The 15,791-nt window shown below is 36.7% G+C and overlaps 1 protein-coding gene and 1 long non-coding RNA gene across 2 annotated transcripts in view; one reads left to right on the top strand and one right to left on the bottom strand.

Moving 5' to 3' along the window:
- FREM2 (FRAS1 related extracellular matrix 2) overlaps positions 1–15,791 on the top strand; it is a 129,832-nt gene that overhangs the window by 72,978 nt on the left and 41,063 nt on the right. Inside the window, exons 3-6 of the mRNA XM_080603807.1 lie at positions 696–842; positions 3,660–3,890; positions 4,069–4,194; positions 4,604–4,855. Of these exons, the coding sequence (XP_080459933.1) occupies positions 696–842; positions 3,660–3,890; positions 4,069–4,194; positions 4,604–4,855 (756 nt within the window). The remainder of the gene's footprint in view (positions 1–695; positions 843–3,659; positions 3,891–4,068; positions 4,195–4,603; positions 4,856–15,791) is intronic.
- LOC308199520 lies at positions 1,708–15,387 on the bottom strand. The gene is made up of 3 exons (XR_013954695.1): positions 6,269–15,387; positions 3,129–3,272; positions 1,708–2,527 (listed from the first exon to the last, which is right to left on the bottom strand). It is a non-coding gene; the product is annotated as an uncharacterized lncRNA (long non-coding RNA).

Genomic DNA, 15,791 nt, shown 5'->3' with positions numbered 1-15,791 from the left:
AGCTTGTAAGCTGAGGAGAGCATCAGCAGAGGTATAAACTGTGGCGTGGATCAGGGATAATTAATTTTATTGAAACCATTTCTTAGTGACATGTAAAGCTCTTCCTAAATCGTACAGTTCTGAGCCATACATTCTAAACCAGGAAGACCGAAAATTGTTAGATTTAGTGAACAAAGTATTGAATTTGGAAAGCAGGCTGTGTGGGTAAAGGCAGGCAGATGGTAGGTGCCATTTCCAGGGTCTCAGGATAATAAGGACCTTTCAGTGCTTCTGGCAGTCTTATCATATCAAGGAAGTTCCATGTGATGTCCTTTGAGTCTGTCATTTGGAAATGCAAATACAGTTCTGCAGAAGCTTGTATCATCCACAGTTTTTGTAATTTCTGAAAAAGGGATTCCAAATACAATTTAATGAATTCTTGTTATTTTCCCTTGGGAAAAATAAAAATAAAAAATAGCATACTTTGGAATGAATGGGACTAGGTTGTATGCATCTAAGGTAAATGTATTCTGCATGCACCAAATGTATCATGATTGAGTTCTTTACTTGTTATTTCTTTGTTTTAAACCTATGCTGGAATTCTAATGTCCAGCTAAGATACATATTTTACCCAGGATACAGGTTACATTAACCTCAACAGACAAAGTACTCTTTAATGAATATGAAAATGAATAAATTTATTTTTTATTTTGTAGGAGGCAATAAGCTAAGGAATCAACATTTTCGTCTAAACTGGGCATGGATCTCCTTAGAAAAGGCGTATTATTTGGTAAATGAAGATTCCAAATATCTTGATGTTGTTCTTAAACGGAGAGGTTACCTGGGAGAAACCTCTTTTATAAGTAAGTTCAATTTTAGTCTTGTCAATTACTTACGAATTAAAAATCCAAGACCTGGTCCTTCCTTCTTTGATTTGAAACATGAAAATTTCTGTTGGCTTCAATATCAGAAGAGGATCATGTAAGCAAGACTGGTTAATCAATATGAAACTGAAGTTCACCACAGCACGTTATTCTAATTAGTTCTCCAGAATGCTTCTTCCCTGGAAATAATTTTGCTGTTTGGACTGAATTTTTGAAAGTATTTTAGTAATTTATATTTTAAGTATTTAGTTGATTATAAATATAAAAATGTAAAATTAAAATCATAAAACATAATGAAATAAGAATAGTGCAACAAGTTATTCTTTTATTCATGTATACACTTAGAAGTGTTTAGAAATATAAGTGTTTTTATGGTACAATCATATCTTCACATCTCATGCTTTAGTCTGTGTTTGTAACAAACTATTTATTCGCTAGCAGAACAAGTTTGTGACTTCAGGTAATGAAATGTTTGTGGACCCAATTTGGAAGATACACAAGGGTCTGTTACTCAGGAGGACATCCTTAAAACAGAAAAGAGTGAAATGTAGTCTTGCTATACGCCTTCTCAATGTGCAGTATTTTGAAATGCTGGCAATGTTGTATATATCCCAAATTAGCATGAAATTATATCAGAACAAAGAAGTGATTGTCCTATATAAAAATTTAAGTCAGAGTTCCTCTAGCTGATTTACCTCCATGCCGTGGAAAACAGCAAGCACTGAAGAAAGTCAGCAGCCTGTGGAATGCTTTTAATTAATTGGAAGAAAATTAAAATATTTACAATTAAAAATAGTTTATGAGAAAACGCATAAGAAATATCACAGAACTTAAATTGGACAGGTTTCTCAGTGTGGAATCTTTACTCCTTTTTTTTTTTTTTGTAAGATAAATTCAGGAATTCTTCATGAAATAGATCTCTTAAAGGAATGCATTTGACACTACTGAATATTGTCATTTTTATTGTCCAAGCCCAATATTAAAAATACTGGAATGATAAAGATTTTAAAGTATATTTTTAAAGAAGCAAATACATCTATAATCCTAATTTCCAAAGTACTTTTGTGTCTTCAGAAATCTCGTTAGCTTCACAGCCTAAAGGGTCTCCTATAAATAGATGACAAGGCCAGTATTTTCCCACAAACTAACATAAAAAGGCTGAGATGTTGATGTCTGCTTCTTGCCAAGAGGTATTCTAAAAGGATTGAACATCCTTCCATGCCACCTTTCATACACTTGTGTATGTATTTATGTGTATACATATATGTACATCATCTATAAACAGCAATTAACCTGTAGCACACAGGTTAATTAGAAGACTAGTACAGATTTTAACTAATCCATGAGTAAAGTGGTAAGTTTTAATGAATGGCAATATTTACTCATCACGTGTACAATCAAGGATTATTTTATGATCAGATATCTAAGGTTGATACTGTTGTTGTATTTTTTTCATAGACTACAGTTCCCATCCAGATTTTATTTTCCCTGTAATGAGAAAGTACGGCTGTAGCAACCAGAAAGGCAGCAATAAACATACATCATTTTCAGGGCATTGTGAGCCGGTCTGGTTAGCAGCTAAAAGCAGTAGGCTCATTTTCTTCAGTCAATGTTGGCAGTCAGTTCAGGCTGATACAGGAGGTGTTGAAAGCTGTTTGCAGTGTCTGGGGAGTGAAAAGGTGAAAAAAGATTGCATTATCACATTTGATAGATATTTCTTTAAGAGAAAGTAAAAGAATAAGAGAGATGAATGAAACACAAAGTTAAGGATGTGTGGTTTAAATTAACTACTGTTACCGATTAACAGATACTGGTTTGACTTCTGCCTTTTAAAGAGTTTACATAATTTTCTACCTATGGATTCAAATTCAGTTTCTGAACTGAACTGACTCAGAGCAAAAGATCTGACAAGACAGTTGAAATAACTTGCCTCTGGTTGACTACCTTAATCCCGCAAAATGGAATTACTAAGCAGAAAGAACACAAAAGGCTGTCAGACAGCCTTAAACTGGGAGGGAAACACCAACAAAAAGCCATTTCAGAGCAGCCTGGATCCTGAGGCTGTAAGGTCTAGGTGGGAGGAGCTGTACTGGATTTTATCCCGTGGCTTTGCATTTTCAACTTGACTTGAGTTGAAAAGTTTGAGTTTAATGATCATCATTATGCAAACACTGAAAATTCATAAATATTATAATTACACAGGATAATTATAAATTAATTACAATGGATAATCATTAAAAAAAAAAAAAAAGGAAAAGTGCTTACTGTAGTGGAAATGACCATGACCACAATGGCTCAAATTTTACATCTTCTATCATCTGTGTTCCCTATGGTTTACCTCTTTGTGTCTTTGTGTTTTCCTTAGCTTTCCCCTTGAAGGCTGGACTTCCCAGGTGTGTTTTATTTTTTCTAAGAGAAATAAATATTATCATGGGTTTCAGGTAACATGTTATTTAGATAATATGGAACAGAAGAGAACCCAAAACGGTAAAGGCAGAAACAAAATCTGTTGGTATTTTTGGTCATGCATAGGTGAATTACTGAAAAATGGAAACTTGATAATCTGCTTAGAGAATTTAGCTTTTCTAGGAGTTAGTTTTGGATTGGCTAACCCTGTCTTCATAATATTAATTGAGGCTTTCTCCGCTATGTGTGACACCAATATAAAATTGATTCAGCAACAAAAAGAATTGTTGTGAAAAAATAAGCTTTTTTTTTTCTTTTTGTTTTAAGATGATGTAGTGAGAGAAAAATACAAGTGGTGTTTTTAATGACCTGAATCTTTGATTTTGGCAGGTATTAGCACCAGAGATGGTACTGCCAAGAAAGATAAAGACTTCAGAGGAAAAGCACAGAAGCAGGTGCAGTTTAATCCTGGCCAAACCTTAGCTACATGGCGAGTACGGATTTTGAGTGACGGTGAACATGAACAGTCTGAGTCTTTTCAAATTGTTCTTTCTGAGCCTGTCATGGCAGTTCTGGAATTTCCAGATGTATCCACAGTGGAGATTATTGATCCAGGAGATGGTAAGAACTGTTCCAGAACTGGATTGGCAATATGTTCATACGCCAAAAGATTAACTGGAGGGGAAATGCCATGAGTAGCAGTGGATTGCAAAGCTTACGCTAAAATGCTTCTAGCTATTTCACAGGTGACTTTCTGAGGCCATAAATCTACATAAATAAATGTGTTTGTCCTTTGCAGAATCAACTGTTTTTATTCCTCAGTCCACGTATACTATTGAAGAAGATGTTGGTGAGTTATTTATTCCAGTCAGAAGAAGTGGAGACGTGAGCCAGGAACTGATGGTTATCTGTTACACCCAACAAGGTAACAGAATCTACAATAGAAAAAGAAGTGAAAGTGGAAAAGAGACAGAAAAGCAAAAAGAATTGGTCCATATATTGCATAATGAAATTATGTTAATGACTTCATCTTCAGTCTCAATTGGAAATGTATTCATCTTTGCAATCTGTCTTACAGTCTTATTAAATATAGACAAAAAGTGATCATGTTCCAAATACCTGCCTGTTATTATGAGGTTAAAGAGATCTGTTTTTTTATCTTTTTGCAAGATTTTTATATGTGACTTCTAATATTTGAAAGTGGTGAGAATTAAAAGCACTGCAGTGGTTGTCCATGCCCTTACTTGCTTGAAAAAATGGGTATAAAATAATATTGCTCAGCTGATTATAATAGCCAGGGTTTGTGTAGTGACCGTTTTCCTTTTATGCCACAGGAACAGCATCTGGCACTGCTCCAACCTCTGTACTTTCATACTCCGACTACATATCGAGACCTGAGGATCACAACAGTGTTCTACGTTTTGACAAAGATGAACGAGAAAAAATGTGTCGGGTAGTCATCATAGATGATTCCTTGTATGAAGAGGCTGAGACCTTTGATGTTCTGCTGAGCATGCCGATGGGTGGAAGAATTGGTACAGAATTTGCAAGCACTCGAATTACAATTGTACCTGACAAGGATGATGGTAAGACATAATGTAGTAAAGTGATATTTATTCGTATTCCAGGACAGGACCTAAAAGTAGATTCACACTCAAACCGTCATGTAGAATTTGGATTTTTGTACTCACTCCTGGTGGTTAAAACACATGCTGCTTCCATCAAGATATGTGAAAATAGTATTAGAGAGCTAGTTTGTTTTTGTATTATTTAGTATTGAATTTTTATGATTTGAAAAAAGTCACATGAGCAAACTGGGAGTGAGGAGATGTGCCTTTCCATTCTACCACAGTAACAGGTGTAACACAAAATATCATGTGGCATGGGCACCCTTATACGTGTGATTTTGAGGTTGTGTCTACAAAGCCATCAGGCCCATTGATTGTTATGCTCTAAAGGGCCAGATTAGAAGTGCTGAACCAGAAACCACGTAGCAGCTGATAAGAGGCAGGTTATATTCCTTTGTATTTGATGCTGCATTGATATTCTGCCTAGAAGTATCCACGTATACTTCCTATGTCTTTAAAAAAAATAATCAAAAGACAGTAGTGTTGCTTTGGAAGAGACATTTCTCATCATGAATTAGAGTTCTGTGGCTAAGGAAGAATAGAATCAGCACACTACTGATTCATCAACTTCTTCGGAAAGCATGCATAAATATTATTACAGCCTTAAGCCTGTCCTTCAGTGTCTCCAGCACTGGCGTGGCAGCTCTAGGAGTGGTAGCAAAAATGTTTCCTGTGACAGTTGCCCTTATTTATGCATGGAGGTCAGATGGTGACATCTCAACTGTAATTTCTGTGAAAGGAAAACCAAGGATCTGTTTTAGTCCTCTCTTTGAGGCCATAAATCATCTATTGTTAAGCTGTCATATTTCCTAAAGACTGATGTGAGAAATTATGTCGTACAGTACTCTCTGGAAAGTGTGGTGCCAAATGAGACTGTTATTATCAGCACAGTGATTTCTCCCTTGTTAAGGATATAAAAGGTAGCTCTTAAAGGCAGGAAGTTGACACCCATCTAATTGCATCATACTCAGTCTACCTGAAACTTCTCACATGTAATCCTCTGTTATAACAGAGGTGACTTTGTTTTCTCTGTAGCCTATTTGAGTAATCAGATAACATTAATGAATACAACAGTTTGAAGTAACAGTTCATGTAAAGTAACAGATCACGTACCAAATGCAAACTTAATTTAGAAAAAGTGTAAGATAGAAGTGAACAAAAGCTATAGCACGTATAGTATGTCTATAAGCTATAGTAATGTTATTATTATAACATTATAACTAATAAATTCTGTAGTCCACATTAGTCTTTTTACTTCACATCTGCTGATATATTATTGTTTGTTTGTTTAAATTAATTTTCTAATTAACAAAGTTTCTTTGGACAAATGTGACAGCATATTATTAAGTTGTGATTTCTTCAAATACTTACACTTAGACTTGAACCTCATTATGTTCACGTGGCCCACTTCTCAAGCTTGTCTAGGTCCAGGTAAAAATGTCAAAAGATTAAGTCAATGGAGTACACAACAAAGTAAGTTGTGCATGGAAATAGACTCAAAGTTACATGTGTTGCTACAGGTTACGCACTAAAAATAAAAACATAGATCTGTTGGAGTCAGAGATTACGAAGCACTGAAAGAAAAACACTGAGGGGAAAGACCTATGTAAATCATCCACTTCGGGGGGGGGGGGGGGGCGGTTAGTAAGCTCATTTGATATTAGTTATCTATCTATCCATTGAGACATCTCATGCAAGCAAGTTATGTTAGGTTCCTTCTATGGTTAATGAAAAGAGAGCTGTACTCCCAGGAACCATCTCATCCTGGGAGAAGTATATCAGCTTTTGAGATCAATCACCTCGGGTACATGGTTCATCTGAGTACAAGAATTTCTGACAGTAGATATAAACCTACCTTTAGAAATCTAATTTTCTATTTATAACAATGTCATAAATGCTGATGGGTATGAAAGCAGTATTTTTTTCCTACTTTTGTCTTAAAACAGCTTCTACTATGAAATACCATTAAACAACAGTGATACACCATTATTTGTGATTCATAAAATAATTCTGATTTTAAAAAAAATCCACTATTGAAATGAAATCTCTTAAACAGAGAGCAACACTGAGAGTGTTGCTGTATGGTGTGCAACTACTCTGATGCAAAATGCCCTAGTCCCTGCAGAAAGGCTTGTCATCAAAAGTTCTTCTGTCTCCTAGTCAAATGTTTGATTTCTGGGTTGCTGATTTGGACTTTTTCTTACTTTCTCTTTTTTTTTTTTTTTTTGATTGTGTACTAATTTTAAACTTTTGGTTTGTAATCACATTTTGAAACCAGAAAAGGTGTAATGAATGCAGAACTCAAAGTTTACAGCTAAGAGGAGAATACTTGCAATTATTTTGTTTGTTTCAAGTTTTTTATCAGTGGCTGTCTTCCCAAGTGATTTTAATTCCATGCTACTGTATTTAGTGTTGCCATGAGAGCACACAGTCTTATTGCCGGGCTGAGAAACAGTCTTCTTTCCTTAGTGGAATTGTTGAAGCCTCATGCTGTTCACAGCAGGAAGTACATTAAATACATTTGTTCCACTTCATTCACATTAGATGGGCAAGCAGCCATTCATATTTCTTCTTGACATTTCTACATCAAGGCTGGGAAGGCAAGGGACTCAGATTTATGATAGAGATTTGCTTTCCATTTTCTTTATACCTACTCGGCTGAAGTGATCATTTATATCATCCATGTGATAGAGGATAGCACTATGTGGGAACATTTTATAGCTGAGAAGACTGGATGATGATATGACCCAGTCATGACAATGCAGAAGGCCAGTGTTAGAGGTCAAACAGAACAGATAAATTCTTTAGTCTTCTGGGGATTTCTTTCTTGCTGTCACTCCCCCTACAGATAAATGAACACTGGAAATCCTTACACCACGTTGTGGAGATCGGTGCTATACACCACGTTATGGAAATTGATAGCCACTAGTACTTGTCCAACTTGCCAGACAGTAGAGGTCACGTTGATATTTACTGTCAGTAGCCTGAAAAGAGGCAAAAAGTCAGCAGTGCAATGCTACATTATAAATCTATGTTTTGTATTAAGTGTCCTGGTAGGCAAACAGTGTAAGCTGATTTTCAGTGTGCACTGAGCCAAATTTCCAGCTGATGATAATTCAATATTCTATTATTAACATTTTTTTTTCTGAGGGACATCCTTATCTCACAAGGTTATCTAGAATCTCCTTACTTCCACTGGTCTTCAAGGCAAGCATTCAAGTGTGTCTTTTTCTCATTGACCATAGGTATGCCCTAACCTTAAATTGAACAAGTGGCTGGTTGATCTTCACAGTCAATATCTTCCAGTCTATTTGTCCAATTTAATTACAACCCAAACACTATTGGCAGAGCATGCCTAATCTTATTTTATGGACTGGACTCATGATTTGGCCAAGTATCCTTCACCTGTTTCCAGAGATGACTAAAATTACAAATTAGTTATTATTTGTGCTCTGTACAGATATTTTTGACTACTTCCTTTTCTGTTTTTATGGTGCCCCTGGGTCTGATGCTTCTGGCACTTCTGAGCAGCTTTCAATTTCTTTTGTCCTCTCATTAGGTAAAATCTCTATGTGACCCCTCCTCTTTCCTCAATCTGTGGAAAATGGCCAAATTGGCAACTAATCGAGGGGAAGAGTGGAAGACAGCCTATTTATGACATGTTATACTCCCAGTTTTCTCTACTTCTAGTTTTTTATTATTACCAGTTCAACAGAGTAAAAAACGTTTAATTTACAGTGACAGCCTTAAAATTTTAGTCTGTTTGCTCTCTATCACAGAAATAAATTAGTTTCATATCTTAGAGTAGGACATTTTAAAGAGGGAACGAGGCACATTGATATTTTTCTAACATCATCTGATGCTGACAGTTTATTATATCTGTGTATGCAGGCACACAGTCATGCATTATACATATATGAACTACAGATGTTGAATTAATATCATCTTCACTTAGCTGCTTAACAACTATGTATATAGTCTAACCTTAAGATTTAGGTTCCTTTGATAGGTAAGGAGGATAAAGCATGACCTCCAGACAGTACTTTGTCGTATCTTCAGATGTCACAGCCCCAAAGATGGTCAGAGGACTGGAGCACCTCTCCTATGAAGGGAGGCTGAGGGAGTTGTGGTTGTTCAGCCTAGAGAAGAGAAGGCTCTGGGGAGACCTTACAGCGGCCTTCCAGTACCTAAAGGGGCCTACAGGAGAGATAGGGAGGGACTCTTTGTCAGGGAGTGTAGTGATAGGACAAGCCCTAACAGCTTTAAACTAAAAGAGGGTAGATTTGGACTAGATACAGGGAAGAGAGTCTTTACTCTGAAGATGCTGAGGCATTGGCAGAGGTTTCCCAGAGAAGCTGTGGATGCCCCATCCCTGGAGGTGTTCAAGGCCAGGCTGGATGGGGCTTTGGGCAACCTGGTCTGGTGGGAGGTGTCCCTGCCCATGGCAGAGGGGTTGGAATTGGGTAATCTTTAAGGTCCCTTCCAAACCAAATGATTCTGTGATCTATTTCAGATGGTTCCTTTAGGACAGAGGACTCAGCTGCTAGAGAAGCATATATTTAAGCCTTCGCTGCTGTAGGTTCTTAAATGATTAGTTTATATATGTGTTACTACAATTTTATGTGAATTACAGTATTTTTTCCTAGGAGAGTGTTGAAATAGAGGACAGCTTTTAAGTTGTGTACTGAAAGCACATAAAATAGTTAATAAGCAGAAAGTTAAAAATTGTATGAACTGTAGAAAATTATACTTTATGTTAAATCTAGAATGAGTTAAATGAGCTGATGTTCTTACACATGCTGTTGTTTTCCAGGGAGGCTAATGGATTGTTGTGTTATAACAGTTCACTCAGGAGTACTTTGAAAATCTCATTCTGTCTTCGTGTAGCATGTTTTATTTTTATGGCTTTGGTCTTCATATTGCAGATCTTTTATTTATTATAGACTGAAAATATATTGAATGCCTAGAAAATCATTCTAAATTAAGCATTTTTTCTTAGTTGCTTGCAATTGCAAGGAGTTAATTTAGTGTCCTGGTAAGTGCTTAGTGTGTTTAAGATTTGGGTAATCAAGTTGTGTAGGATATCTTGATGAATTCAGTTTTCCTAAGGTTTCTTCAGATCATCTTGCTTTCTCTGATGTTCCTTGTATTGAGACTTTGCCATTTTACTCATTAGTCTTTGAAGACCCAAAGGATGCTGAGTAACACAGTAACCAGTTCTCCTTTTGAATGTGTAAATTCTCAAGGGATTAACTCAAATTATCTCAGAGTACCGTCCATCAGGCCACTCTTTTCTCCTCTCTCCCATACATACAGGGTCAGAAGTCCAAAGGAGAGAATTTAAGAACTTTTAACAGCAGGGTCCATTTTTTGTCATTACAGCTCTGGCTGTTGTTTTATATTCATTTCTGTTATGTCTTCTCTGCTGAGTCCCATCCTTAGTGTTAGCTCCGATACACAGAGCATGGAAGGTCTCTGTTATATTTTTCTTCTCAGATCTCATTGGGCCAGCTGTGTTTTCATTGTATTTGGGCAGAAAAGCCTGGAAGGAATTGTTTCTGCCAGTTAAGCAAGCTAGGATTGTGACTGAATGATAAAGGTGCAATTGGGACAGTCTTTATTAGGCTGTCTTCTAATATGGTGAAACTGTCTCCAATCCAGAAAAATCGGTGTATATATATAGGCAGAAGAACAAATGTAATAGCTATCCACAAGAATGGAGAGAATTATAACTTTCTTTTTAAAATGTGGTACAAGCTGTGCCTGAAGTGATAGTCAAATAACAACAGCCATGTGGTAAACGGTGCCTTTTACATTTCTTGGTTATGCTATTCCTCTTCTGTGCACCATTTGTAATAAAAGTAATTCTAATAATAATACCTCCCTTCTTCATTTGTTCTTCAATGAAACCATACACATTTGCTACTTCAATAGGATTCATGTTTGTAATTCATTTGGTTAAAAATTTGTCTCAGAAAATGCATAATTTGGCTTTATTTTGGTGTTTAGGATATTGATACATTCTTTTTCGCAAAGGTTAATTGTTTTCATTGTGTAGGACCTCACCCATATTCAGCATGCAATTACTTTTAAGAGGCCAGAAATTCTGTCTTTGCTATTGAATGGCCACAGTTTCCTTGCCATCCTCTTATCAGCTTTCATTACTAAGCAATAAAATGCAGGTATATCATTCAAAAGCTAGACTACTACTACTTGCTAACTAGTTGAAATCTCAGCTAGGGAGAAAACATAATTGTCATTGTTATGGTTTTGAGCTTTAAAATCATGATCATGATTTAGGTGGATGATGTTACAAGATATTACAAAGAAAGCATTTGTAGAATGAGCTATTGCAATTTTGTGGTTATGTTTCTTGATATGAGTGTAGGTGTGGGAACATGCCTTGGAAGAACAAAATTCAAAATATTCTTCTTGTAAGACCTCTGTTTTTGTAAACATACTTGTTACACTCAAACCTTTTTTACAGCTTGCTTTTTCTGCAAGACCCAGAAGTAAATTAATTACTTGATTAAAATAGGAAAAACATATTTAGAAATAGCTACATACCGTATCTTTCTCAGTTGATTTCTAAAATGCTGCTTGGCTTCTCCTTCCATTTCTATTTGTAGGAGTCCTTATTTGTTATCTTGCATAAGAATCACAGACTCTGAGCTCCTTCTCGCTTGGCCTAGCTGTGAGGTACCTTGTGTGTGGCATATTTAAATACTACTGCCAAGGCTTCCCATTTATCTGCCTGTCTCTGTTGCATCAGTTTGCTGAGAATTTGTTAGTGATACCATTTCCCGGACCTCTTATACAAAAATAATCTCTCTTTCTGAAAATAAAACATGCAGAAGAATCTGAACTGGTTTCGTGCTCTGTAGGAGGTCTAATAGTAGAAAAAATGTGTATAAAAGTCAGATGTTTGCTGCAGTCAATACAATCATTTTTGGGTGTGACCCCGAAGTCCTGATATTAAGGCCTTTAGGTGATGTATGCAATGAGCGTAACAATACTTCTACTACTATTACATTTTTCACATACACACGAATTCAGTATTTTGGAAGGGTAAGTGTTTCTCAGCAAACCAACCAAGGTAGATGAATTGCTTCCAAGAGAAGGTCACTTGCAATGGTAAGCTTTTCTCCTGGAATGCCAGTTATAGCTGAGAGACAACTTAAGACTGTTCATTACTATCTTGTACACAGTAGTTAAATAATTATTGAAATTTTCATCTTCAGGTTAAAGGTGCACATGTTGAAAGAGTTGAGCTGTGGCATGTCTTAACAGTCTCAGATGTACTTATTGTCCCCAATTCATGTATACTCTAGCTCATCTAATTGTTATTGAACCATTACAATTGCAACTTGACATCAAGGAAAATCAGAATTAGCTCAGTTCTTCCAGCTTCAAAGTATACTGCAGTATGTCCTTGCAGCAGGTGTGGGACTGCCAAGAAAAGTAGAGTACATGACCAGAGATGGTGTATCGCTACAGACACCTTTATGCAGCCCTCAGTCCTGCAGCCAGAGCTGTAGTCTACTTCCTCCACTGTGCTTCTATGTTCACACTTGTTTTTAACTCATTCATGTGGCAGGGGGATTAGATGTGGATTCCAGGCCTCCTAAGGCAGTAAGGCAGTCTTGTGATGGTACTGTGTGTAGAGAAACTGAAACCTGGATGCAGAAAGAGAAAGTTCATGTTTGCTACAATGAAGTAGCATATATCAAAAATTAATTAAAAATGAATCATATATAATGTTGGTCATAGCAGATATTGATCTTGATACACACTTTTCTGGAATTACTGGATTAAGTTGTATAAAATGAGAGTAATTCATGAATGAAACAGTACAGTCAATGTATGGCATTATCTTTGTGGATTAAAAAATTCTGTGTGTTTTTCTTGGAAAATAGAACTGGATCTGGTAAAGCTTGCCTTCATTAAAGTTTTTCATTTTAGATATTATAATGTTTTCAGTATCCTTTAAAAAAATATTCTAAGATGCTGGGCAGAAATGGTCTGTTGAGATAAATGGAAATGCAGACATTATTTCCTTGAGATAATGTTTGTGGCAATTTGTCTGTGACTGGTAATTTTGATTCTGAGGTTAATTTACTTTTTGATTACAATAGTCATGACAACAGTGCTAAGAGGATGAAAGCTCTTAAGATTACAACATCTGAGTTTGAAAAGTAATCTGTTTTGACCACATCAAATAAAAAGCTATTGGCATTTGCACAGTAGGTACCTGATCTAGAATTGAGCTTTGACTGTAATCTTGACCCCTGCTTCTACAGCATTCCACAAAAATAAATGACTTGGCAAATTAAATTCATTGTGCTAAATGCAAACTCAGTTGATTGCATAGCTTCAAGTATGTGTAAATAGCTGTAGAGTGGTGCTACCAAGTTTCAGATGTTGAAGTCCCTTTTCATAATAATATAAACTATTTAAATTGAACAGTTCTTCTTAGCTTTTCTTTTGCTGCCATTAACATGAATATATGGGAGAGACTACAGAGGTTAATCTTTGCTTCTATTAAACAGTAAATGGATGTTTCTTCTGGCTAATGGAACTCTTGTTCTTAACTAATCTATCTGCAGCTCACCTACTTCACATTCTGAAGGGTGGAGTCTCCCATGCTAAATACAGACTAACCCCAGCGCCATCAATTAATGCTAACTGTGATACTGAAATGCAAGTAAGCATTGTCTAGCGGCATGTGGATTATCTGGGTTGAACCAGATCAAGTCCAGAGGAAATGTGGCCCTGTTTGTCTGTTGTTAGGTCTAAGCTAATTATCTGTGTCAGCAAACAGGGCTCATTCCTTTGAACTCACTAGCATGTCTAGACTGCACCAGAACAAGCTGGTTAACTTACAAAGCATTGTTTTGGAGCTTCAGTATTACAACTATAGATTTCTAATAGCTCTGGCAACTCAAAATGGTCACATTGTTGCCTTGTTTGTACTGGGCATGGAAACCAAGAAGGAAAAAGTTTTTAGAGAGAAGAAGTTAAACACCACTGGAAAAGATCACGCATATGTTCAGCTTTAACAACTGCTTCTCCTAACTTCAATATCTATGTGGCAGAGTGGCGGGTCATGTTTTTGGTGGTTTTTTTTTTGTTTGTTTGTTTTGTTTTTCTGTTATTTCTGTCCTGGGAATACATGTATGTCTCACTGAAAATACTAATCACTGAAAATCACTTCAGTATTGAGGCTTATGCTGGTGTCAGCACAAAAGACTGTCCTCTTCTATGTTTTTTCCTACCTACCCTGTCTTCCACATTATTTGCACTGGCAACCCAAATGGATTGTGGCACTTTGCATATCTTGCAAACACTATACTCTTTTACCATGTTGATCTAAAGTAGTTTGTAAAGATATCATTTTAAAAACAAAAGCCCCCTTGGAAATAAACATTTTCATGCTATCTCATTGATTTTCTGATAGACCTATTTCTAACAGCGTGAGAAGTGTGTTTGTTTTCCTGTTTGATTACTGCCTAGTGCTGTAGTTGATATACGCTCCTGACTGTCTAAGTACAAAAGCAAGACAAAGATTTCATTTCTGTGCAAGAAACCTAGGACTAAAGCTTCTAACCTTTCTCCTCCGATTATTGTAACTTCACGCCATTGAAATCTGTGGGTCTGAACAAAAAAACTCTTTAAGAAACTCCTCTTATTTCCGAAAGAGGAACCATTAAATTTGCAGTGGTCTCTCTCCAGAGTGATTACCAGATTAAAGATCTGCTGTAAGTGAGCCCCAGTCAAAGAGCTGTGTTTTCCAGCCATGACCTGCGAAATACAATGCTTTCCCTGTTAGTAGCCTGGCTTTGCTACTTCCCCTGGGGAGCTACTAACACAGCTTACAGGAAATGAGCTTTCAAAACATTTGTAAGGATTTGTTTCCTAGGATGAGTAACCATACAGAATGTGTCTTTCATTGAAGATACATGCCTCAAAAAGTGTGAAAAACACACTGGAATATGAGGCTAACTAATTTAGGATTTAGGCATTTTTATGTTTGTCTGTGACTACATGAATAAACAGTGCACAAGGATTCTTTTTCAGCAGCAGTAAAAAAAAAAAAATCATTAAGATAACATTAAAATAAACCAAAAACATTTTCTTTTACATCTTCCATCTGGTTTGAGTTAGGTCACATAGGCTTCCTGAATAATCAGTGAGTAGAAGGCAATGCTTCTAGATCTCAGGTTGTACTCACTGTGGTGGGTGTTCCATTCCACCTCTCCTCCTGTGTGCTTATTATGCTGGCAAACCTTCTGGAATTGCCTGTCTTTGTCCTTGAAAACTGAGAGCAAGAAGGCTGTGAATGTGAGTACCTCTCACTTAGGTGCTTAGAATGAGGTGGGGCTGAGTCTAGATCAATTCTGGAATTACCAGGACATCATTATAGAAAGAAGAGGATTATTAGACTCAAATGTGCTAATCTTTAAAAATATCTGTGTAAGATATGACATGTATTAGATCACAGTATCACAGTATCACAGATTTCTAGGTTGGAAGAGACCTCAAGATCATCGAGTCCAACCTCCGACCTAACACTAAGTACTCCACTAAACCATATCGCTAAGCTCTACATCTAAACGTCTTTTAAAGACCTCCAGGGATGGTGACTCAACCACTTCCCTGGGCAGCCCGTTCCAATGCTTAATAACCCTTTCGGTAAAGAAGTACTTCCTAACATCCAACCTAAAACTCCCCTGTCGCAACTTTCGCCCATTCCCCCTCGTCCTGTCACCAGGCACGTAGGAGAACAGACCAACCCCCACCTCTTTACAGCCTCCTTTAAGGTAACTGTAGAGAGCGATAAGGTCGCCCCTGAGCCTCCTCTTCTCCAGGCTGAACAACCCCAGCTCCCTCAGCC

The sequence above is a fragment of the Anser brachyrhynchus genome (genome assembly GCF_964034855.1).
Source record: "Anser brachyrhynchus genome assembly, chromosome: 1".
Taxonomy (NCBI): Eukaryota; Metazoa; Chordata; class Aves; order Anseriformes; family Anatidae; genus Anser; species Anser brachyrhynchus.
The sequence above is the reverse complement of the archived record's forward strand: the minus strand, read 5'-3'. Positions and strand labels throughout refer to the sequence as shown.